The 24,758-nt window shown below is 37.2% G+C and overlaps 1 protein-coding gene across 3 annotated transcripts in view; it reads right to left on the reverse strand.

Annotated features, from left to right (window-relative positions):
* klhl4 (kelch-like family member 4) overlaps positions 1–24,758 on the reverse strand; it is a 52,668-nt gene that overhangs the window by 18,964 nt on the left and 8,946 nt on the right. For all 3 annotated transcript variants that reach the window (XM_028458983.1, XM_028458982.1, XM_028458981.1), the window contains 4 exons: positions 10,245–10,412; positions 7,762–7,898; positions 7,131–7,327; positions 3,007–3,219 (listed from right to left, as the gene is read on the reverse strand). In XM_028458983.1, coding sequence (XP_028314784.1) covers positions 3,007–3,219; positions 7,131–7,327; positions 7,762–7,898; positions 10,245–10,387 — 690 coding nt within the window. In that variant the 5' untranslated portion in view covers positions 10,388–10,412. The remainder of the gene's footprint in view (positions 1–3,006; positions 3,220–7,130; positions 7,328–7,761; positions 7,899–10,244; positions 10,413–24,758) is intronic.

The raw sequence follows: 24,758 nt of genomic DNA on the forward strand, positions 1-24,758 counted from the left end.
CCTAGTTTTCAATATCTAGGACCTGGGTCCTTTCTGTGTGGAGTTTGCACGTTCTCCCCGTGCTGCGTGGGTTTTTTCCTGGTACTCTGACTTCCTCCCACAATCCAAAAACATGACTGTATGATTGATTGGAGTCTCTCAATTGCCCATAGGAGTGAATGAGAGTGAGTGGTTGTCTGTCTGTCTGTGTTGCCCTGCGATGGACTGGTACCCTGTCCAGGGTGTACCCCTGCCCAGCGCCCAATGAGAGCCGGAGATTGGCACCGGCAGACCCCCGCGACCCTGAACAGGAATAAGTGGTTCTGAAAATGAATGAATGAATGTTTGTGAGAAATTACACAATTTGTGGAAAAGTTGATAGTACTTCTGCAATTTCCAATTAAAAATGACAGCATTTATGTGATTTAAACAAAGGAAAAATGCAAGACCCTAAAAATATTGTGAAGTTGGTGAATTTGAGATACTTGCAACAAGATAATTTGGTAATTTACACAATAATTTCATTTTTACATCCTCCTGCGGGCCGAATAGGATGCTTAGGGCCGGATGTGGCCCCCGGGCCTTGAGTTTGACACATGTGGTGTAGAGCAATTTATGTCACAATTGAGGAATAATTCTTTAAGAATATGAAGAATTAAAATACATAATTCAGACCAAAAACAACACTGTTGCTGCAGAAAAAGAAAGAACAGAAAAGAAAAGAGCACAGGCAGGAAGCTGTCGACACTGCTAAAATGGTAAATGTTAAATGGACTAGATTTATATAGCGCTTTATCACCACACTGAAGCAGTCTCAAAGCGCTTTACATATCAGCTCATTCACCCAATCATTCTCACATTCACACACCAGTGGGACAGGACTGCCATGCAAGGCGCTAGTCAACCACTGGGAGCAACTTAGGGTTCAGTGTCTTGCCCAAGGACACTTTGACACATAGTCAGGTACTGGAATCGAACCCCCAACCTCTCGATCAGAAGACGACCCACTACCACCTGAGCCACGGTCGCCCTTAATGCGTAAAAGTGTGAGATTATACAGAATTAATCGATGGGATGAGAGGTGTGCAAGTTCACCGGTGGCTTGCCCCTCCCTACATGCAGAACATGCACTGTGAGTTGGTGATCTTTCATGGGGAGCCACATTTTGCGCGAAGGGACGCATTTGCACACATGCGCAATAGAGGCACTGGAAGGAGATACAGTAAAAGACTGTGCGTTCATTGCTGCAATGACCAATCACAGGGGAGCGCTTGCAAAGCTGCAGAATGTGGGCTAGATGAACACATGTTTACTAGTGAACTATAAGAAGTAATATATCTACTAGTAAAGCCATTTGCAGCAGCATTAATGAACTAGTGATGTAAAAGTGTGCATAAACTGAGTAGTGGTGGGAAAATAAGCACTAGTTAACTAGTTACTGACACAAAAAATCATGATAAGTTGGGGAAAGTGAGCAACTGACAACCAGTGAAAACTCTTGTTCTGATCCCCCTGCATTATTTGCTCTATAGTTTGCTGTAAAAAGCACATTGGCATGTTTAGTTGTATTTGTTATTTCAGACTGAAGTTATTGCTATTTAATATTTTTAAAAGGTTAATTATTTTTTTATAGAGCCAAATTACTGTATCTATACTTACAGAAAGTACATTATTTAATACCAATAAGGGTTGTCAAGCTAAATTTATGTTGTTATATGATCATTTTGTATTAATGATACATTAAAAATAGGGTGAGTTGGGGGCCCCAGGATCCAAAATTGCATAGGGCCCTAATTTGGTCAGGGAGTGTAATTTCAAACCTCAAGTGAACATATGTGTAAAAATGTACTCATCAATACACAGTTGACATTACTTATTTAAAAAAAAAAAAAAGAACGCCATAATAAATAATTGCATGACATTCTGGCCCGGCTGCTGGTATGTTGGTCGAGGGTTGGGGGGTGTCAGTGAGGTTGCCCACCCAGGGAGTAAATCATGTCAGACCCGCCACTGTAGTATTTTCCTGCTGATGTAGTCAGTGTCACTATAGCATAAGTATGAATGAGCAAAAGAATGAATGAGTTTGTTCGTCTGTGATACGGAGCGTGTCCCACACAGGCTTCACCAGCTGACTGTAGATCAGTCCATCAGATATAAATATACATCTTTACTAAAGGATGTCATCGGTAAATGAAAGGATTGCATTTATTCATTAGTAATCTTTCTTTCCTAAACGCAGCTGTCAGAGCTGCACCATTTACTATTTATCTAATAAATATAATTCAATTGAATCATCAATGCAATGGATTTAAATATTATCAATTCATTCAATTATAATCATATCAATTAATTGTAAACAGGTTTGTAGTAAACTTGTAATGAGTTTAACTGGAGGGTGAAAATTGCCATAACTAAAAAAAAAAAAGAAAATTTTTTAAAGACAAATTATTGTTTGGTAGAGACATCATACCTTGAAGATAACAGAAGTTCAATAAATTATTTATATACGCTTGCTTTTCTAATTATGACTTTCTGTTGATAATTTTTTTTTACAAAAAGCACAATTTTAAACAATAATAATAATAACACCAATAATAATAGGAATAAGAAAAATAAGAATACTTTACCATAACTACTTTTCGGACAAAAAAAACTGACATGATAAATTCAGTATTCAGAGGGGTTACATTTCCTCTTTTTTGTGACAAAACTAACAATGACACATAATTCCATTGGAGCTATCAGAAAGTAAGGTTTGAATGAAAGTCTATTGACTTCTTAAAGATTTCTTCTTTCCTATCAGTCATTCTAGAGCTCGGTGCTTTATTCTTGCAGAGATCAAAGGTAATTGTAGTCCGTCAGCTGTTTGTAGCCTGCTTTGCAATAAAAGGCACTGACATTAAAACCGATTACAGCACTAGCACGTTACAAGGAAAGACGATAAAGCATCACTCCTGTTGACAGTGACAAGACTCCAGTGGTCAACTACACTCAATCGGGTTGTTGCACTTCCTGGGCCCATCTTACCTGAGGAGGAAGTAGAGGCAAACGGATATGAGCGAGGAGCAGCCCGAGGTCTAGTTGGCGATGCTGGACGTCGTACCTCACCCACATCATTAAGGCTTGGAAGATTGTCTCTTCATCTGGAACATTGATGTCATCGCGAGACAGCAATTTGACAATTTCAGCCGTTGGCAAGAGCAAAAACTCCTGGTTCTGAATGACCTCCAGGAAGTGTTCCTGCAGTACAGCAGAGACATGGAGGGCACAGATAATCATCTGTTATTAGCAGGGAACTTTGCCAGAGCATGTGTGTGTGTGTGTGTTTGTACGTGAGTGTGTGACGGAGAGATATAGTGCACAAGGGTGCACAAGTTGGTTTTGACCCCATTAAGAATTGAAGGTGAAAAAGGAGAAACATTACCAGTTTGAAGGTCTTTACCTCTGATCAAAGAGAACAGCAGGATAACACGTGTCTTTCCCTTCATTTGAATAAAACCATCCACAAATCAAACCACAGACCATTCATTCGTAGAGAAAAACCATGAAAGGCCAAAAGGCCATTTTTTATGCTAATAACCAGAGGTATAAAGAGTACTGATGTATCCTACTCAAGTAGAAGTAATGTTACTTAATTGAAATTGTACTCAAGTGCAAGTAAGTCCTACATAAAATAGTTAAGTACAAGTAAAAAGTAGCTCAATTAAATAGCACTCAAAGTAAAAGTTACTAGTTACTTTCTACTTTTCCACAAAGGCATCTGTATAAAATATAAGGTTTGTCAAAATGTCCAATTCTTTTTTTTTCTTTCTTTTTAATAAAATAACAACAATGAGTTAAATTCAAAATAAAAACAATTTGCTGGCTTTATTCAATGTTGTTTTGGTGATGCATGTAATTGTTGTCCAGTCATTTCATCTTTTGTAGTTTCACAATGTCCGTTGATCATTTAAAATTAAAAAAATAATAATTTATTCATTAATGTTGGGTTTAGAAATGTAATGAATGACTTTATTTATTTTAAAGCATACTGAAGTACCAGTAAAATTACTGATTTAGGAAAATACTAGTACAAGTATCCATAAAATCAATATTATTATAACGTGACAAGAAGAAGTCTTCTTGTAACCTTCATTGAAAAGCAAACCTCATCTCATGCACTCCATTTCTGAGTCCATATCCAAGTTTTATAAAAGCAGTTTGCTTAAGACTAAACCTCCATATATTGTCCATGAGCCTTGACAGTTTACCAGTACCGCATGGTTACCTCTTCAAGGTCTTTGTCTCTCGGTAGTTCCATTAGAGATGATATATAAATACTCTGGTTCAGTATTGGAAAAGCTTTGTCAGACCTGTAGTTTTTCTTCCAACGAGGAGGCCCCGACACTAATTCCTAAGTGTGCTCAGTGTTGCATGAACGTTCAACAATTACAAAAAACAGGCAAACTATTGATCATCAACTTGTGACAAATTACAGTGCCTTGGTCCAATTCATTATGAACGCGGGTTTTCAGAGCTTTACGCCGACAGTCTTAATTAAATGAGGGACAGCTATTGATTGGTGTTGGTGTAGTCGAGGAAGAAACACCATCCCACTCCCTAGCTCCAATTATTTGTAATTACCCGACCTGAGAGGCAGACGGTAAGATTAAAAGCTAAACCAAGTTTGTTTTGAAAGAGTTTGAAAGGGTTGTTGTAAGATGCTTGAAATCTCATTGGTAAGTAAACGGCCTGGAAAACTGGATCAGCGGGAGAGGGAGGAGAAGTGATTTAAGTATTGTCAAAGAGCAATGATGTAACAAGCTTGTTTTGCTGTGGGAGGTTCAACACTTGGAGGTTGAAACAATTTCTTTCACAGTCATCATGAGCATCATGGGACTTCTTGGTTCCAGCAAGTAAATGTAGTTTTCATACAAAATCCACCACAATTTGATGCTACAAAGCTTCAATTTTATACATTTATTTTGTAGGAGCCATGGCCAAAAACTGGCATCTCACTCAAAAAGGAAGGAGAAGTCAGAAACAGATCGCTGCTGCCAGGACCGCCTGAAAAAACAAGCTAATCGTAAGAAAACTCTGTTCACTCAGCACAAAGGATGATCTTCCAGGAAGGCCACAGTTCTCCCTGCTCATTACTGAAACGATTGAACAGGAAGTTGGCCCACTTGTGCAGTTTGATGATTAGATTAACCTCCTGGTCTCGGATGGAGACTATGTAAACAGGGTGAGCAGATGTCCTTCAGTAGATAACGCCTGTCTCACGCTGTCACTTCTCCACGACCGGTGAGAAATTATCTGACACGCACAAGGATAAATTCCAATCTAATGCAAGTACGCCACGAACAGATAGAAAGAAACCATCTATCAGGCACAACAACGCTAGTATCTTTTACTGCCAGCACAGAATGAAATTACTAATGCTGATTTGATTTCTAATAAATCAAATAATCTTGTCATTTCTCTGCTAAGGAGTTGGAGCGTTTAAATCAATGCAATGTGTGTTTCAAATGCTACATATAATTAGCCAGAATATCTATCTTTTACACATTTAAAGGTTTTCCATATGATACAGTTTGTTTTTAAAAATATATTTAACATATATCCTTTTTTTTCTTTTTAATCCTCCTATTATACTCAAATATTACTAGCACATTTTACCCTTGGGGTCGATCTGACCCCAGGGATATTTCCCTACAGAAAAACAATTTTCAGAAAATTGTTGACCAAGTTTTTGTGTCACAAACTTTGTTTATTTGTTGAATACATTAATAACCTCTTGATGATGAAACCTTGATCTGTCCTCTAGCGCCACCATCAGGCAAAACTTTTAAATTAGAATGACTTTATCTTGAATAGTTTTCATCCAAATTATCTCAAATTTACGGACAGCATTAATGATCACATCAGTATGAACCCTATCGGTTGTGGTGATGATATGACATTTCCTGCAGCGCCACCATCAGGTCAAACTTTCAGTTTTGGAGTTAGTGTATCTTGACAATTGGGGTGCACATTCATGACTTTCACAGAATGCATCAATATTGCTTGATGTTGGTGACCCCCAATCCCCCCCCACCCCCACCCACCCCCACCTTTCCTCTCATAAACATATTTCTTTACTTATTTTATCTCCGTTTTTAACGTATTTGGGATTATTGACTATAAAGTCAGTATGTCTCAAACACATGCTCCTCTACGTTAGTTTTACTGTGAAAGAGCTTTTCCAAATTGAGAATATTGTATCATCACCTGCAGGTGCAGAGTTGATACTGAAAAGTCATAAAATATGAAGCAAAAAAATTAAGCCAACTATTATTTTTTGAATGATAAACATTTAAATGGGGTCAAATTGACCCCAAGGATAATAGGAGGGTTAAATCAATGTGTTTCAAATGCTACATATAATTAGCCAGAATATTCATCTTTTACACATTTAAAATTGTTTCCATACAGTATATCAGAATCAGAAAAAAATTCCCCGTGGGGTAATAAGCCTTTTCACACACAAGTGCGACCTGGGGGGTCGAAGGTCGAGAGGTATAAAAACATCAACAAGCTTCTTCACTCTGTTGATATTTCCAACCAAACAGCAATTGTAATTTTATTCCAGAGATCTTTAGTGTTTTAATAGTTTTTATGTTATTAATATTACATATATTCAGACTCGAGGAGGTGACCAGGGTTTCCGCTGAAGCCACTTTTGAGCACTTTTAAAAACCGATGGGAGCAGCTCAGCAGCAGTATGAAAACAAGGCAGTCCCCTTGCTTCCACACAGGTGACCCCTTATGCAGGAAAACACAGACTACCTGGGTCTCCAGCGGGCAGAATTTGGACTCTACCCAGGAATGATGCACATATCTGAGCACTTTAGTAAAACCGATAGGAGAAGCAATGTCAAAGCGACAGATTAGACCTCCTCTGCTTCCTACTCCTGTATTTCCTATATTTACATTAATTGTTGGTAGTTTCTTTTTTCATTTATGTAGTTGTTTTAACAAATGTAAAGTGTCTTTGAGTTTTTGAAAAGCACTTATAAATAAAATGTATTATTATTATTGATGGGACAACCATTTTTTTTTTTTTTTTGCTTTTTAAATCACAGTTTATTTGATGAATAATCATATTAGAAAAGAAGCACGAGTCCTCCTACCATTGTGTAGTTGTGAGCCATGTTGAGCAGTTCCACGCAGCCCTGTGCATCCGCAAAGGAACGTATTCCCAGGCAGTTGGAGGGATGGAGCTGTTTCATTAGGAAGTTACAGCAAACCTGGATGACTTGGGAAAGCTGGAGGAGGCAAGCAGCCGCCAATAAACTCTCAATGGTTTCCTCCTTTAGCTCAAGGACACCTGCAATGTCAGGACAAGAGAGACACATATCTAATGTCATCACTCGATGTAGTAAAAAGGGCTGAACGATAATAGGGGAGATATTTCACAACATGTATAATGAAGATTTAAGCCATATAGAAGAACTGTACGGCTTTCGAGGGTGAGATAATTGCAGGCATAACTCCTACGCTACTTTTGATATATTAACTTGCTCAGCTTCTCTTGAGTAATAAAAAATATATAGTATTCATAATAAATTGCACATTTTTATGGTGTTAAAATAAATAGTGGTTTAAAACAGATGGCAGGGCACTTACAGAGGAGCTTTTTGTGCGAGTGCTTTCCTGTCAGCTCTGTGATGAATTGTGTTATTGATCCATTTTAATCATGCTGGTTTTCAGAAGTCTCATAACTGCTTACAAGAGGCTGTGAATGTATTTACAAGCACTCACCAGTGTAAGCAAAATGAACCAGGGATCTGAGGGCGTCCGGATCTATGCCCTCCATCTTGATCTCCTCCTGCTTTGCCTCTCGCACATCGCTGGTGAACATAGCAGCGAAGTAGTCCGACACTGCACTAAGGACCAGTCTGCCACACAGAAACATAGCGATACATGAAGAATGTTGGTTTTTGGCATTTTTTCACCGGAATGTTAGAGTTTTATGAATTGATTTTAAATGCATTCATTGCACTTTTACTATAAACTGCATTTTATAAATTTTATTTCAAGGGTGACCCGAACAAGTCTTTGATTCATGCAGGCTCACCAGTTTATCGAATATTTACACCAGAGTTTATTTATTTGTTTGTTTGTCTGTTGGCAGGATTATGTCAAAGTTAATGGAGTTTGACAACATTTTAATCAAAGGTAGACCTCATAAAATGAAAGGAATATGAATCACTGATTCTGGATCAGTATAAAAAATCAAAGAAATTTCCTGATCGGCAAAATTTTTAAAAACTGATATCTTGGTTCATAATTGACCTATGGTTTTGCAATCATCCCACCGAGTTTCATCAATATCAAACCCAGATTGGGCATTTCATTGGAATTTTTCTAAAAAGCCCATTTGGACCTACTGTAATAAATACTGCTATACATGTCTTACAATCCTTTAGAGGAGTGATTCTGAAATAGTGGTTCAAAAATAAATAAATACCTAATGTCTCTCGTGTTTGAAAGAAACTTTTGTTTTGACAGGCATGCTGTGAAATGCATTTTTACATATATATACATTTATGTTTTTAAGAATGTTCTATACAGTATGTGTGTTTTCAACAGCTATTTTTGAAAAACTAAATTTGGTTGTTTAAATTCAAAAATAAGGTGGGTCGCGATTTAATGACTTTGGAAAAATGTGGGTTCCAGGGTGAGCCCAGTTGAGGACCCCTGCATTAGAGCACATGTATCAAACTCAAGGCCTATAGATATCCAATTTGGCCTGCCTGGAGAAATCAATAATACGTGTGCAAAATACCAAATATTTCAGTTTTAGAGTTCTAAACCACTCTAAAATCACAAATTTGATGAAACTACATAATATTTGCAGGGAATGCCATTTTTCCGACACCTATATCACACTACCGGAGTCCTATTTTAGCGCAAATTGTGGAAAGAACAGACACTTTTTCTGAAACCTTGCAATGTCCTACCAAATTCCTATACAAAAATGTATCACAAAGTCACAGTTTTGAAGTGAAAATCCTGCAGGTACTGACATGATATGTCATTTACTGCTTGGATATTGTCAGGGCCTTTATATATCATTCATATGTAGAAGTGCAAACTAGGGCACATTGAAATTCAGCTTTTCTTTCCCACCTAAAATCTGCTGCCCATTTGAAATAAACTGCTTTGTATTTATTTGGCCCCTGCTTTAAAAATGTGAATGATCATGGTCTTTGTTTGTTTGGCACCTTCCTACTCTGGCTCATTACTGCTCCTCAGGTCAAAAGTTGAATTGCACGTCTACTCTATAAAACTGTTAAAATCCGAAGGCTAAAAGCCAATTATGCGGGGTGCCACCAGGGGTGGCCAGTTGGTTTATAGTGTTGGCACATGTCAGCCTTTGGCAATCCCTAAACAAGCCCCTGTTATAAAACAAATCAACCATTTTCTAATTGGCTATTTCTCAAACTCAGCAAGGTCAAAGAAAAGCCCTCCCAAATATGAATATGAGACCATTTGTTCAAATTACAAAGACCAAAAAAAAAAAAAACATTTATTTGTACATTCACACTATTGCTTATAGCTACAACAGGAAGCATTGTGATCATGTGTATTCATTTGTCAAGTGGAAAAATTGAGTGTTCATGTGAAAGAAGAAATGAGTCATCATTGTGGCTTTACAGCTGCATCCTGGCAGAGTGTGACAGCAGAGCAGGATAAAGGCAGTCGCACTGATGTTTACCTCAGAAAACTGAAGCTTTTTTTCATTGTTGCTACATGAATACTAACAAACAGTGCAGAAGAACAGATGCAAAAGCAGACGCACACAGCGTAAAACGCTAGCTTCAGGATTCAGCGGATGTCATGAGAGACATGCAGAGTTTAGCCATTCAGCCGTAGTATTGACATGTCTGCCAGTGGATCACAGTGTTCCCCCATGTATCTAATGTAATGTGGAAATGAAGACGGGCAGCTGTGTAATTAGATCTCAGCAGAGCGTATATTTAGATGCAATGCAGTGGACATAAAGTTCAAATCTGTTTCTGCAGTCGCATGAAAAATCTATGAAAACCGGCTTTGCATTTCAAAGAAAATTCACTCATTGCTCAAATAAGTCAGACTGACAAAATCTGTGGTCCAGACCAAAGCGTGGATGAATTCACTGAGGTAACGAAGCACAGCAGGTTGAGCTCCTTTATCTCTGAATTAAAGCAGGTGCAGACATCATTAATAAAAATCAAAGCAGGATGTAAACCTTAACCAACCTGTGAGCTGGAATCTTGTGATTTCCAGCTATCAGGAGGACATCGCACAGCTGCTTGTGTTGAAGATACGTCTCCATTTTGCGGAATGTCTGTTCTGCGTGGTTGGTAGCCTGGAAGAACTCATCGGAGGAATTTGTGGTCATCCTGGAGAGGGAGTTTAACACCAACCTGTGGAAGACAAAACAGTGAAAACAACACTTAAAATGTTGAGTTTAAACACTACTAGACCTTGTCTTTTACATTTTTTTATTGGTATTAACTATTCTGTTTTTATTCAAACAACAAAAACACTCAGAGAGCACAAACCTCCACCAAGCACCATGTCTACTCTTTGTCAGATAGGCACAGTTATCTGAATCAATGATTCTGATCATGTTATCATGATCACTCACACTTTAAAGCTTTAAACTAAATTCAAATCACCTACATAAAAACAAATAAACGAAAAAGTGCCGTAGTCAAAAATACAGGAAACAACATTGTTTGAAATATACAAAAAGCTTAAGAAAAGCAAAGAGGAATATATTTGTTATGTCAGTTTCTTTATTGTTACACTCCATGTGAAGTACATGCTGAGGTAAATCATTATTTTTGCACTTTAGTTCCACGTTACTTTTTGTTCTCGGGTCCCTATCTAATACTGTCTAATAATTTAATGACCATATTTTGATACATTTCCGGTTCTTTATTCCCCTTAGAATTAGTTTTTGATCATGTTTGTAAGATTGTGTTTTGAACAGATACACCAGCTCAGATATTCTTATACTGTATTTTGAGAAAGTGAAAGTATAGAATAAAGTTGTTTGAGTTGGTATGCAGTGTCTTCATTTGAAAAATAATAATATTTAAAAAACAAAAAAATTGTAATCAGTAATGTTTTCATCAATTACTAGACATTCCAGGCAACTCCATCTGAATTCTGGGCGACCCTACATGGGATCACGACCCCAAGGTTGACAAAAAAATGCTTTAAAGGCTAAGAAGGTATTTCTATCCCCATTAATAACAATACAACTAAAATAGAGGTTGAATGGTCAATCAATGTGTCACCTGCTTCAATTTTCTCCACACCTGTCACCAGACTGGCTGAACTGATTACACAACACAATATGCACAACTGCAACATCACATCGCACTCCCACCTTAAAACAGTCGACTCTTCCCCACCCTTTCCATTTCCCTACCCTGACTCCCTCTTCCCTGTTCCCTTCCCCCTCACCTAGGTGTAACCAGAGATGAATTTGTGCTGGATCCTGCCTGAGCAAATGTTGTCACTCCGTAACGTTTTTTTATTAATCATTTAGGTTAATTTGTTGTTTGCGTTCACGTGATATTATTGGCCCATTAAGTTATAGCAAAAGGCACTTTAAAAAAATTTATTCTGTGACATTTTTATCTCTCCCTTAGTGCCGGTGTAGTAAAAAATAATCCTATGCGTGAAAGCCTCCTACAGGCGTATGCCCACTAATAGCATACTAAATGTTTACACGTATATGTACAATATTTTGCTACCTTAAATTTCCCTACTATGATAAACCCTAATTCTAACCCTAACCCTAACCCTTATAATTAAAGGAAAGATTCTTACCTTTTTTTCAACATGAAGGACACGCATGCGCAGTTGGCCAGGTGTGCATACCCATTGTTTACCATAGGAAACTTTCACGGTAGGTTTATTCTACACTACACCAGAACAACACACAGCGTGCCTGATGATTTACAAATCAAGCACTAGATGTAACACTGCCCTTTCTTTTTATATTCTCTCTTTAATAAAGTGTTTCTTACCCTTTTTTAGGGAGGGCTGGTGAATCACTATATTGATCCATAATCCCCAAAATCTAATCACTTGTTCCTTACCCAATTTCAGACTTTCCTTAAAATTTTGTTAAAATCCATCAATACGTTTTTGAGTGAGACTGTCCACAAACAGAAAAAAAAAATGAAAAAAATCTGATGAATAAATAAATGCTAATAAAATAAGGAGGTAATAATAATGTAGTTGTTATGCGTCGGATATTGACAATCTTTTTACAATGAGCGCTGTCTTAAACTAATTATTTTCTGCCTACAGTTTACTTTCCCATCAAAGAAGAATGCGTGCAAATAATATTGCCAATTGCCGTTCACACCACAATGAACTTCAAACTATTGAGGACACAAAAGGATTTGTGCACAGCACTGCTCAATCTTCTTGTTCCTTCGGGTACATCTGCATCGTCTTTGCCACTCTAAGATAAAAATTAAAACTGTGACGGACTAAACTCCAGACACAAGTGGATAACTAAGCCCTGCAGTCCATGGGGACGAGGACGAGCCGGCCTTAGAATCAATGCAACCACTTCCCAGGCAGAATGTGTGCACGCCCTTTTGTTTGTTCCTTTGTGCATTTGCATATCCGTGTGAACGTGTGTGTGTGTGTGTTGGAAAACAGGGAGTTAACAATTAAACTGCAACAAGGCTGAGTCCCTGTCCCCACAGGCTGCTAGATTACACACTGTTACACAGGCATCCACCTAATCCCTCACACTCGTTGCATATATTTGTTGCAGCGCAGCCACTTTGCTGTCCTTCACAGTCAAAGTCCACTCATTGACATTTAGGCTTGTTTGTTATGCTGCGTAAACCCCACAGTGGAGCCGCCAAAGAGAGGATTCATCCAATGGTCCTTTTACTGAGTTTTAAACTGTTAGCACTCCAGGAGAAAATGTCATTGATATTTAAAACAGTGTTTGTATGACGTGTCATTCCAGGTAATTTCAACAAATTCTCAGGGCATCCCACACACTTCAGTCTAAAAAATTCAGAATTGTTAACCATTTTTTTCACTAATGACTAATCATTAGAGATATTAACAGTCTGGCTGTGTTCGAAATTGCACACTAATATACTACACAATACACACTCAATGAGTATATACTGTCTACTATATACTATATGTATGATTAGGATGATGATTACTCCCGCTGAAGTATAATTCCGTGTTTCCCAAGATGCATTTGTAACCTACAGCGACAAAAACCTGAAGCACACTGAGGCTAAATATCTCCGTTGAAGTGAAAAAGTGACCAAGTAGAATATCAACATGTGGTCATTTGATCAATAAAACTCATTTCATGCCGACATTTCAGAGATTTTCTACTGTGCTACTGACTCAACTTCTGATTACCTTCAAAACAAGAGACCTATAAAATATACACAAATGTGTTAAAAACTAATGGAAGACAAGAAAAGATGCTTTTGTTTTGAAAAGGGGATGTTCGATTTTTTTTTTTTTTTCAAAACCTTTTTTGCTTTTTCACTAAAATGTGCAGGTACGTCTTTGCAGAAATGTTGTCACTGTTTGTTGAAGGAACCAATATATTGTTTACTGGAATATTGCATTATAATGGTGTCACTGGAAAGAAAGACTCTGAGAGAGTAGGAGAAGCTGTATTATGATACCAAATTTCAGTTCCCTATGTGCTGTAGTTCCTGAGATATCGGTAGCTGAAAATGGAAGCAAAAAAGGACGTTTGAAAATCAACACATACCCCGCTCACTAAATTGACCACGTCTCATAAAGTATTCATCCAATCAAACTGAAACCGAAGTGCGTGGGCCATTTGTTGAAATGACATGGAATGACCCTTGTGAGATTCTAATACAGTCGTAATAACTTTCCCAGTCAAGAGACAACGTTTTTCAAGCCTGATCCATTTGTGAGGTGCTTGATGATGGTGGTCACTGCAGTGTCCCATAACCTAATCTTTATTGTGAGACTTGATACTAAATGTGAGGGTAATTTATTGCCCCGTCACAACATTCCCCACTGACTTTGGAGTCTTCTGAGGAACACCAAACAAGAGTGAATAAGCAATTGGGCTATAAAACTGTGATGCATTGCCTTTGTATTGGCTCCAAGGCATGCTGTAAGGATTTTTCATGCCTACCAATCTCTCCGACACTAATTGCTTTGGTATCACTTTCTAGGGAGCAGTAAATTTGTCCATGGTGCATATTTCGCTTCCAGTTGTGAGTTGGCTCATCAGAGGTAAAGCCCAATTTTATTGAGGCACTAAAACCACCCGAACACCTTGCGCCAGTGAAACTGCTGGAGGGACAAAGCTGTACATCCAATATTACGAAGCAATTTCTTGAAAGTCACAAAGACTAACGGAGCTTATAGAATCATTTTGTGCAAACTGAAGCAGAATCAGTCAGACTGTGTCTATACTTTGATTCCTTCCTTCTTATGAGGGAAAGTGAATTACCACATGAGGGGTATAAAACAGGCAACAAAGTAGAATGCATTTAACCAGACAAATATAGCATCACGCTTTCCGAGACGCAGATATCCTTCTGAGCACAAGTCACATGAGTTCTTGTGATTTGCTCTTCACACCTTGGCAGAGCTGTCACACCACAATGTGGATAATTGCAGTGAGACACCTTAAAGGACACAGTCACTGTGAAATTCTTCAGTTCAGATGAAGCAAGCACAATGTCATATGTAATGTCACAGTTAGGCCTGCCTTTTAAAGGCAGTGAAAGACACAAATGAAAAGAAAAAAACTGTAATACAAATTAACACAGAGTGGTATAGTTTGAAGGTTAAGTAATGAAGGGTTTAAGACAGTGGTGACAGTGGTTTTCAAACTGGGGTCCTCGAGCTGTAGCCTAGGCATCCATAAAATAATAATAACAACTCCAACGAATGACTATTATTTGTATACTTTACATGTTCAGTATTATGGATGATCAACTCTGCCATAATCAAAAAGAAATGAATAAATACCTACAGATGTATGCCATTAATAAGTAAATAAATCACTCAATAACTATATATACAGTATATATATATATGCCATATGAACAATTAATACCTGAATAGTTTCCATACATGCTATTTTTAATTTATTTTTATTTAACTTGTTTGTTTGTTTAGTCATTAATTTATCTATTTAGAGCATATATCTTTATGTATTTATTTTTCATTCATTGATTTATTTATGGCAGAGTTGGTCCTCATACAGTATCTGATATCAGACATGACGCACTGCTGTATCGCTATGAAGAGTGATTGCTGAATCAATGGCTATAAAATTGTGTAAAAAAAAATAAATAAATAAATGAGCACATGTTTTGTTTATTGGTAACACATTAAACCCATTTTATGTTATAAACTGGACTAATACTACTACAAAAGATCTTATATATTTAAGTTGGAACTACATCCTTCCTGTGGTATTTTGAGGTACAAATGGGAGTACATTGTGTTTAATTGATGTGAGGATTATGAGGGGGTCCTTAAAAAAACATTATCTGCCATAAGGGGTCCCTAGATCCCAAAAGGTAAGGGAACTCCTGGTTTGGAAGAGTCAAGAAGTGCTTTCTGCAGCAGAGTTCAGCCCCTGGCTGTGTAGGTTATGGCTCAGACATGTTGCTGAGAATCTCACTGGTGTCAACTCCATCTCTCAATGAGAAGGAAAGTCATGTAAACGGGGGTACGTATCTTTGGGAATGGATTATAGACGTTATTTTCATCATTTCACTACACAGAACAGTTGCTGCTGCTGGCTTGAGAATCCAACAAACCCCACAAAGCCTTTCTATGTGGCACAGTGCCAAGCCTATATAACTCCCTTTGTGTTACGCCTCTGTATTATGAGGGTTAGCATACACTGATGTTAATAACTTCATCCAAGCTGTGAAACCGAGATGAATCCTCTGCACCAAGAGGGATTTTCTTCTTTGTGAATCCTGCTATCATGCTCTAGCTATTCTCCCGATGCCACTGTTCTGCTGCTGGGCATACTTTCAATCAATAATAATAATAATAATAAATAATGGTAAAATGGTGCAGGTACCATAGCTGATGAAATCTACCTTAAATATTTCCTGCAAACCCATTTTTTTAGGTAACTGCAGTGCTATTAGCCCAGAGCAAAAACACAAATAAAAATGTTTTTTCCTTCTATATACGGAGTAAAGAGAGTAAAGTCCTTGACAGTGTCGGGATGTGATTCCACAGCAGAGCTACAGTACGTGTGTCTCCAAAGGTAAAGAATAACATTTATCAGGATGATGATGGTATCAAGATCATACGTTTACCCTATTTTAATCATTTTTTTAACAACATGGATAAATAGTCAGCAGTACATTTAACCCTCCTTATCCTCATACTGTATATTACTAACACATTTTACCCTTGGGGTCAGTCTGGCCCCAGAGATATTTTCCTCCAAACCAAGTTTTTTTTTTTTTTTTTTTGTCAGGCACTTTGTTTATTTGTTGAATACATAAATAACCCCTTGATAATGAAACCTTGACCTGTTCTCTAGCCCCACCATCAGGTTTCATCCAAATCTTCTCAAATTCCCTGACAACATTAAAGACCGAAAGAGTCTAAACCCTATTGGTTGTGGTGATGATATGACCTTTCCTGCAGTGCCACCATCAGGTCAAACTTTCATGTTTACAGTTAATATATCTTGAAAATATTTCACCCAAACATTTTCTAATTCGGGGTGCACATTCATGACTCTGACATAATGAACCATATTTATTAACTTATTCTTATCTAATTTTTGTGTAACATATTTAAGGTTATTGTCTATAAAGTCCTTTTAGACACTTTCTCCTCTATGTCACTTTTACTGTGAAAGAGCTGTTTCAAAAACTCATTGGCCATGTTTACATAGGAGCTTTAATTCCTCTTTAATTCAGAATAAGTTAAATCCTTTTTCAACTGATCTGATAAACATTTAATTGCGAATGCAAATGTAATCTCAAAATAAAGGTAAATCTGAATTAAGTGGCTGGTTTATTCCGATTTTAAACGATCTTGTAAATGTTTAATTCTGCCTTAAGTTGATTCCGGTCGTTCTGTGCAGGCGAGACCATTTATTTAATAAGAGCCATAGACATGGTTGTAATGAAAAAAGTGGATGGACAAAAGCAAAAACATGCAAACTTTCACATGGACTTATTACACACACACAGACATCGGCAAACGAAACAGGCTTCATCAGACGAGTGATACTAAAACCTGTAGACAGAGTAAATGTGGGCCCCGTACGGCATTTACAGGCTGAAATAACACAAAATTTATCATTGTACCAGTTGTTAGAGATACAATTTTTGCGGGGGGGCAATTTTTATTCCTGGTTATTGATTGGTTTCCGGAAATTTACTGGCCTTTATTTACCGGTGATTAGTTCCTATATCCTTCTCCTGCTCAGCTGACGAAAGTGAAACCGTATGTTATTGTCGAGCTGTGGCTTCAAAACTACAATCAAAATAAAAGTGAAAACAGTTTTTATTGTGTGGTCTTCTATGTTGTAACCAAAAATAAAAAGTTTGTTATGTGTTTTTTTACCGACAGATGTGATTTGTCGATTGTTCCCCCCCTGACCTAAAGCAGAATTGAATAAAGGCAAATAAACCTATTTTTCATGTAAACCTTAATTCGAAATTAAAAATTTCCATGTAAACACAAAGCAGAACACTTTAATACAGAATACTTTAATTTTGAATAACTCATTCAGAATTTTTAAAAAAACATCACGTGGCCAGTGACAGTAAACCTTTTCCTAGAGAGCATGCAGATTACAATACATACAGCCCACAATGAGGCATGATTTGCATAAAGGGCTGCCATGCAAGCTTTTATATTTGCTCCTCCCTTGGTTTGCATGAACTACCAACTCCCACACATAGACAAACAGGTTTTACACAGCTTCGGGTCAAATTGACCCCGGAGGAACACAAATGTATGCAATATGCATTCAGCACATTGAAAAAATATCATCATAATAAGTTTTATACTTAATCAATAGTACCCATCAAAGTAGGAAAAATTGTGAAATATGAAGCAAAAAAACAACAAAGTCAGCTATTATGTTTTTATATACTAAACACTGAATGGAGTCAAATTCACCTCAAAGATAATACGAGGGTTAAAAGATGACTGGTAATTGTAACAATAAAGGCTGAGGAAGCTGAGAGCCACTGGCTTTGATCACTGCAACATATGAAGACACACGTAAAATCGAACTACATCCAAATACCTGAATTTGCCAGCGATACGGAACGTTGTAAAAAGGTTAGATTTATTGGCTGGGGAATATATTATGTTGATGAGCGTCCTCACAAAGACAGAAAGACACAGTGGAGTGTGAGTGGGGGGGGCTGGGGGCATTGTGGAAGTGAGAAATGTGCCGATCTTAGCAGAATACTCCTCAGTGCTTTGCTGATGGAAGGTTAATCTACCCAGTGTATGACGCTGTCATTCTTAGATTGTCTATAATTTATTTGCATCCGATGGTTGTGCATAAACAAATTAATTTACGAGATCAGTGATGGTGTGTGTGACTTTAATGTTTCTTTTACAGGCAATGCTTTTTGGTGACTTAATCTTTGTAGCTTTTTTATGCTTACTGTGGAGAACCTGTGTTCTGCACCATTACTTTAGCACTTTTACAAGCTACTGATACTTTATAAATCCCATAGTAATGTGAAAGATAAATTCCTATTCCCTCATTTTAACTTGATGAGTGTTTTTTTGTTTTGTTTTGTTTTTTAATCACAGTTGACAACTTCCCCTCACCCTAAGCCTGTTTTGATCCAAAATGCTGAACTTGCAACCCACAAGAAATTGTAAAACATTATCTACAATATGTAATTCAGTAAAAATGTTTTGTGGTGAAAACATTTTCCACCATTCAAAGCAGAATAAGTCCACAGCATGCAATGTGTTTTATCTCTTAGAAAACATAAGAGTTTTACTAAAGTTGGGACTTTAAAGCGTTAATTGCGATGAAATAATTAAGGAAAAATAAAGCACTAAAAAAAATAACCTAGTCAATTGCTTTATTCTTGCATTCCAAACAGCGTGGAACCTTTTATCATTTCACGACTTTCCAGTATACCCATAATACTGATGCAGTGTTCAGTTTCCACTTCTGTGGAATGTACTGTACTAAGTGTTTTTTTTTTTTCTTTTTTTTTTTTTTTTTAATACACAAAAACACATTTACTTTAGAAAGTTTACAAAAATTCAGAAAAGCATTAATATGTCTCACTTTAAGTTTGTGCTTTTTGAACAATACAATCTAAATATTCTTTATTTATATCACCGTCAGTGTTGAAAATAATAAACACAATTTTGTTTATTATTATTATTATTATTATTATTATTATTATTATTATTATTATTATTATTATTATTATATATAATTATATTAAACACCAAAATCCATTTAAATTGGAAAAACTGTTGCTTCTCATCATACACTGAGTTTTCGGGGGGCGGGGAGAGCATTACCTCGTGGTCAAAAGTTTTCATTACAGTTTTCCCAAATTCATTCGAAAAAGACAATTCTTTATATAATGTACAAAATATACAAATATTTTAAGTGGCATAAAACACAGTGACTGTACAAAATATATATGAATTCATTTGTTGTTCTTTGTAAAACTCTAGCTAACAAAGTATTCTGTGAACTGGTCACAAAACTTTTAAGACTTTAGGTTGGTTCTTCTTCTGTTGCGCATTTGTTCTTCACAATATAAATGGTGAAGTGACACTGCCCCTGGAAGTTAATATATGGTACTGCAGCAAAAATAAAGCAGAAAGCAACCGCCGGCCTGATTTTATCATCACTTTACAACTATAAATGATGTGTATTTTGTATTGTATATGTTACACACATTGTGGTTGGTGTGAACCTCGAGACAGTTTGTGTATTTAACATATTCTAATCTTTTCTTTTGCCCCCCCTGGCAAGAATCTCAAACTCTGCCTATGCGTTCTTGTGTCAAATATTGTTATGTGATTTATTAGATTAATCGAGATTAATTGATTACAAAGTTTGTAAATAATAAGGTTTTTTTTTTTTTTTTTTAATCTAGTCCCACCATTATATTTTTCACAAGTTTAAGGGGGAAAAAAAGTCTGTGGTGTCATATCAAGCTAAATGTTTGCTTTTGCTATTTGAAAACACAGCCAGTGGACGTGTCACAGGTAGACCTTTATAAGCCTTAAGGTGTTATGAGGCATTCAACAAACATCTGAATTACTGCTGTTGACAGCGAGCGAGGTGGTGCTATTTCTTCTCCAAGGCGGCTGAGAGGGAATTGAGATATCATTCAAACTAACAGCCCGCTGACTCAAGCCTCTGTTAGTGTTTATGTGGGAGAGGTCAGGGTTTCCATTCCATTCAGGTTAACTTCTGTCGTATATTTCGTCAACGATAGGGAGAAACTATTTGGATGGGAGTCGTGAGGACTAAACGTATAAACTGGATGTTGATATGTAGTTGTTTTTATGGACAAGGAATGAGGACATATAAACACAGGGATGTGTTAATGTCTGCAGACGTGCAGTTTTTTCACATTTTAGGAATAATTTGAGGAAAAAGAGACATTTTTGGTGTTCTAGAAGATTTTCCTTTGTGACAAAAAAAAGGTGCCTCAGTGAGACTTTACATTTGCAAGGGACCAAATCTATTGTAATTTCTAACTCTTCATGCACAGGCCTTAATATGCATTCCATTTTTGGTAATCACACACAACAACACAAGTGTTTTCATTGGCCATGTTTACATATTTAAATCCTCTTTAAAATTACCTTGTGAACACCTAATACCGAATGAGAATGGCCATTTTGAATTAAACTTAAATCCGAATTAAGTGGCTGGTTCATTCTAAGTTGAATTCCGAATGGAAAAATTCCTTGATCTTGTATACGTTTAATTTCATTTTAAATTCTTGCGCATACTCATCCTGTTACGATGACGCACTAGTGACGACACAATCCAAGATGGCTGCCAAAGGAAGTGTTGGACTCCAGTTGAGACTATTTATTTAATAAAACCCTTAAAGGAGACATATAATGCATTTAAGTCCTTCCTTTTTTACATATAAATCATACAGTCGTGGTCTATATAAAGCGGAACTGCAATGCTTGGGTCTGAATTCCTCATTATTGTAGCTTTTCTACCCCTTTTCTGATGTGCTTCTGAGAGCAACTCGTTTTGGTGCGGTCTCTTTAAATGCAAATGAGACACTTCATACCCCGCCCCCTCTCCAGGTTGCAGACGTGACACTCGGTTCAACTCCACCCTGTTCGGCCATTTTGGTAGTTTGATAGAAGAGATACGATTGTCTCACGGCGCAGAAAATGTTTATTCCAGTTATTTACAAAATGTCAACAACAGAAGACTTGTCCATCCAGCTTTACATGTTCGATCCAGAGTCTGACGCGGTGGAGCGAGATGAAAATGAAGATGATGAACCTGCAGAACCCTAACAAGTGAGCTAACACAAGCACCGAGCTAACGCTAGCGCCAAGCTAACGTCACGAAATGCATTTTATTACAGTCTTTTCGAGACAAAAATGGCAAAATGAAATGACTAATGAAAACTTTAGACTTAAATTAAATCACGTAGGCCATATCATCAAGGATCTAAAACGATCCTTGACTAACTTCTTATGTTAGTCTTCAGACTAACATATGAAGTCTGAAGACGGTGCAACTGCTAATGCTAACAAAACAATGACAGGGACGTCTTATCATCACACTTTTTAGCGTTATTTACAGCTTACCGAAGTGCTCTGTTCGTCATCTCCAAAAATAGAAGGAATTGAACCCTCAATCAGACAAAGTCTTTTGGCAAATCCTTCTTTATACTGGTGGAGGTTGCTGAAGCAGTCATCCTTGAAGTGCACACAAAAATGATCTTACCCACAGATGTGGGTACATTTCCGTGAAAAATAAAACTCAACCAGGCACTTTGAAAAGGTTCTGATGCTGGGAGACGGTGTAATGAAGCGTGTGGGTTACTACATCCAACAACCAAACATTTTGATTTCTCCTCTCGTAACTTCGGCATCCTTGAGCTTGGACTACAAAATAAAAGCGAGAAATAAAAATGGCGTATTGCTCGAAGTGTTGGACCTGGAGTTGATGTCCTGATTTGGCAGTTCCGCTGACGTTATTGTTCAAAAAACGTAATAGAGAATCGAAAAATCAAAACAGATTGAAAAATATGACCAAAACAGAATATAAAGATATCAACGGAGCACCTGAAGAGATTAATTTGAACTTTTATGTACTTCTAAACACTCTAAATATACAACAAAATGCATTTATGGGCTAAAAAAGTGGATTTAGCATGATATGTCCCCTTTAAAGACATGGATATAATGAAAAGAGTGGATGAACGGAAGCATAAACGTGGACCTTCACAAGGACACACATACTTATTAAACACACACACACACACACTGACATCAGCAAATGAAACAGGCTTCATTGGGGACATGAAGCCCTGCACCAGAACACAGAGCTTCACTCAACATCCTGTAGATCACATGTGTCAAACTCAAGGCCCGGGGCCCAAATTTGGCCTTTCAAAGCATCAAATTTGGAGAAAGTAAAAACAATAGGAAAAACATGAATATTCTTGTAAATTACCAACTAATTCAGTTGCAGATATACTAACCCCTCCAATTAAACGAATCCAATTAAAATCCACAATATTTGCAGAGCAAAGTTTTCCAGTTCTTTTATCACAGGACAGCAGCCTTTGTAAATCTCAAATTGTTGAAACAACCCTCAATTTTTCCTCAAAATATTCCAAAACATTTCCCCAAATTCCCCAAAACCAGGGACATTTAAGTGAAGCTCCTGCAGGGACTGATATTCCCTATGCTGGTCTGTATTTGGCCCTGAACTAAAAGGAGTTTGACACCCCTGCTATATAGTGGAGGTAGAGCAGCCGTTGCATTAACTGCTGGCTTAGATTGGTCGTCTGCCTTCCTTCTCCTGCTCAGCTGACGAAAGTGAAACCGTGTGTTATTTTTGAGCTGCTGCGCCAAAACTACAATCAAAAATAAAAGTGAAAACAGTTCTTATTATGTGGTCTTCTATGTTGTAGCCGAGAAAAAAAAAAAAAGGTTTGTTGTGTGTTTTTTCCCGATAAACATGAATACATCACGTTCGCCCCCTGTCCAACCAGAACCCATCCCAACCTCCAAACCTAAAGCGGAATTAAATAAAGGCAAATTAAAATGTTTCTATGTAAACCTCAATTCGGAATTACTATTTCCATGTAAACACTAAGCAGAATAGTTTAATTCTGAATAATTAATTCTGAATTTTAAAAAAACATCATGTAACCATGGCCACTGACACCAATATGAAATGACTATGAAAAACTAAATACATTGGAATATTGGACAGTGAGTGATTTAAAGTGGAGTTTAGGGCTATTCATATTGTTTGTACTGTAGAGGATTGACTTCAACTTTGGGATTTTTCACACGTGGCAGAACTCATTTCTAGTTCCGTCCAGAAGGATTGTGACAAATTGCGTGTCAAGGATTTATGATGTGAGACGTAATAGGGCCTCCCAGCTGGTGGAGTAAATGAATGTGCATATCTCAGTGACATCCACACATCTGCTTAGCTGCAGATGAACATGTGAGCCATGATGTGTCACACAGTCGCTGCTCTGGCTTAATTCACACTCATAAATCCAACTTGTACAAGCGGCTGTAGTTTGTTTGAAAGCGCTTTTCAGGGACTCGTCCTTCACTGTTACTGCGTGGCTGTATTTTCTATATATTTCTTTTTCCATTTTTTTGCAATTTCAAATTAAAAAACATTATTTTTACTATGTGATGCCTCAACAAAGGTGCTGATTCTGCATTGTTGAAACAACAATTGCAAACTTATGAATGAAATTCATTTAAAAGTGAAGCAGACACGAGAATGCAGTACGAGTATATTATATTATACTGTGAGCCGCATCTTTTATGCATGATTTTACACACGCTGGGAATCCAAAACATGAACATCTGCCAATTATGGAGCACGAAGCGCAGAGCATTGAGTCAATTCCAAAAAAATTATCTTAACTCGGAATAATTCAAATGCTTTTTCAGAGAATCTCACCATCCACTCATGGCCATGAATGAAGGCCTGAATTTAATCTGCTCTCAGTAAATTATTATATTAAAAAAAACAACTAGAAATCCTAAGGAATCAGATCAATCCCCCTTAAAATGTCAATGACAAGATAAAAGAAGACTTTTTTATTCTTTAATCGATTTCCTTCCTGGAATGAGATGTAAGATGGCAATAAAAATAGGACAAACATGACAGGAAGAGGCCAGAATTTATTGGCAAAGTCCTTTGTAAAAGTTTGGCATTAAGGGTTGTAAAAAAAAATAACTAAAAAAAAAAAAATCCATAAATTCAAGTCTAAAATAGATCAGATATCCTGCACTAGTAAGCACCACTGATAGCTTTCAGCTCATAAAGTGCATGGCTGTAGTTCATGTGATTGCACTGCTTTCTCTTTTATAGGTCCAGTATGTGTTACGTGATGTCATAGCTCTTTCCCGCTACTCACTTTAAAACTCACTGGGAGAATGAATACATAGTGGAGGCTTATAAAAAACAAAATACAACAAGGAATCAGGCTGCTGCGCATCACAGGCCCACTGGACCACAGCAGAGACGC

Source organism: Gouania willdenowi, chromosome 10 (genome assembly GCF_900634775.1).
Source record: "Gouania willdenowi chromosome 10, fGouWil2.1, whole genome shotgun sequence".
Classification (NCBI taxonomy): domain Eukaryota; kingdom Metazoa; phylum Chordata; class Actinopteri; order Blenniiformes; family Gobiesocidae; genus Gouania; species Gouania willdenowi.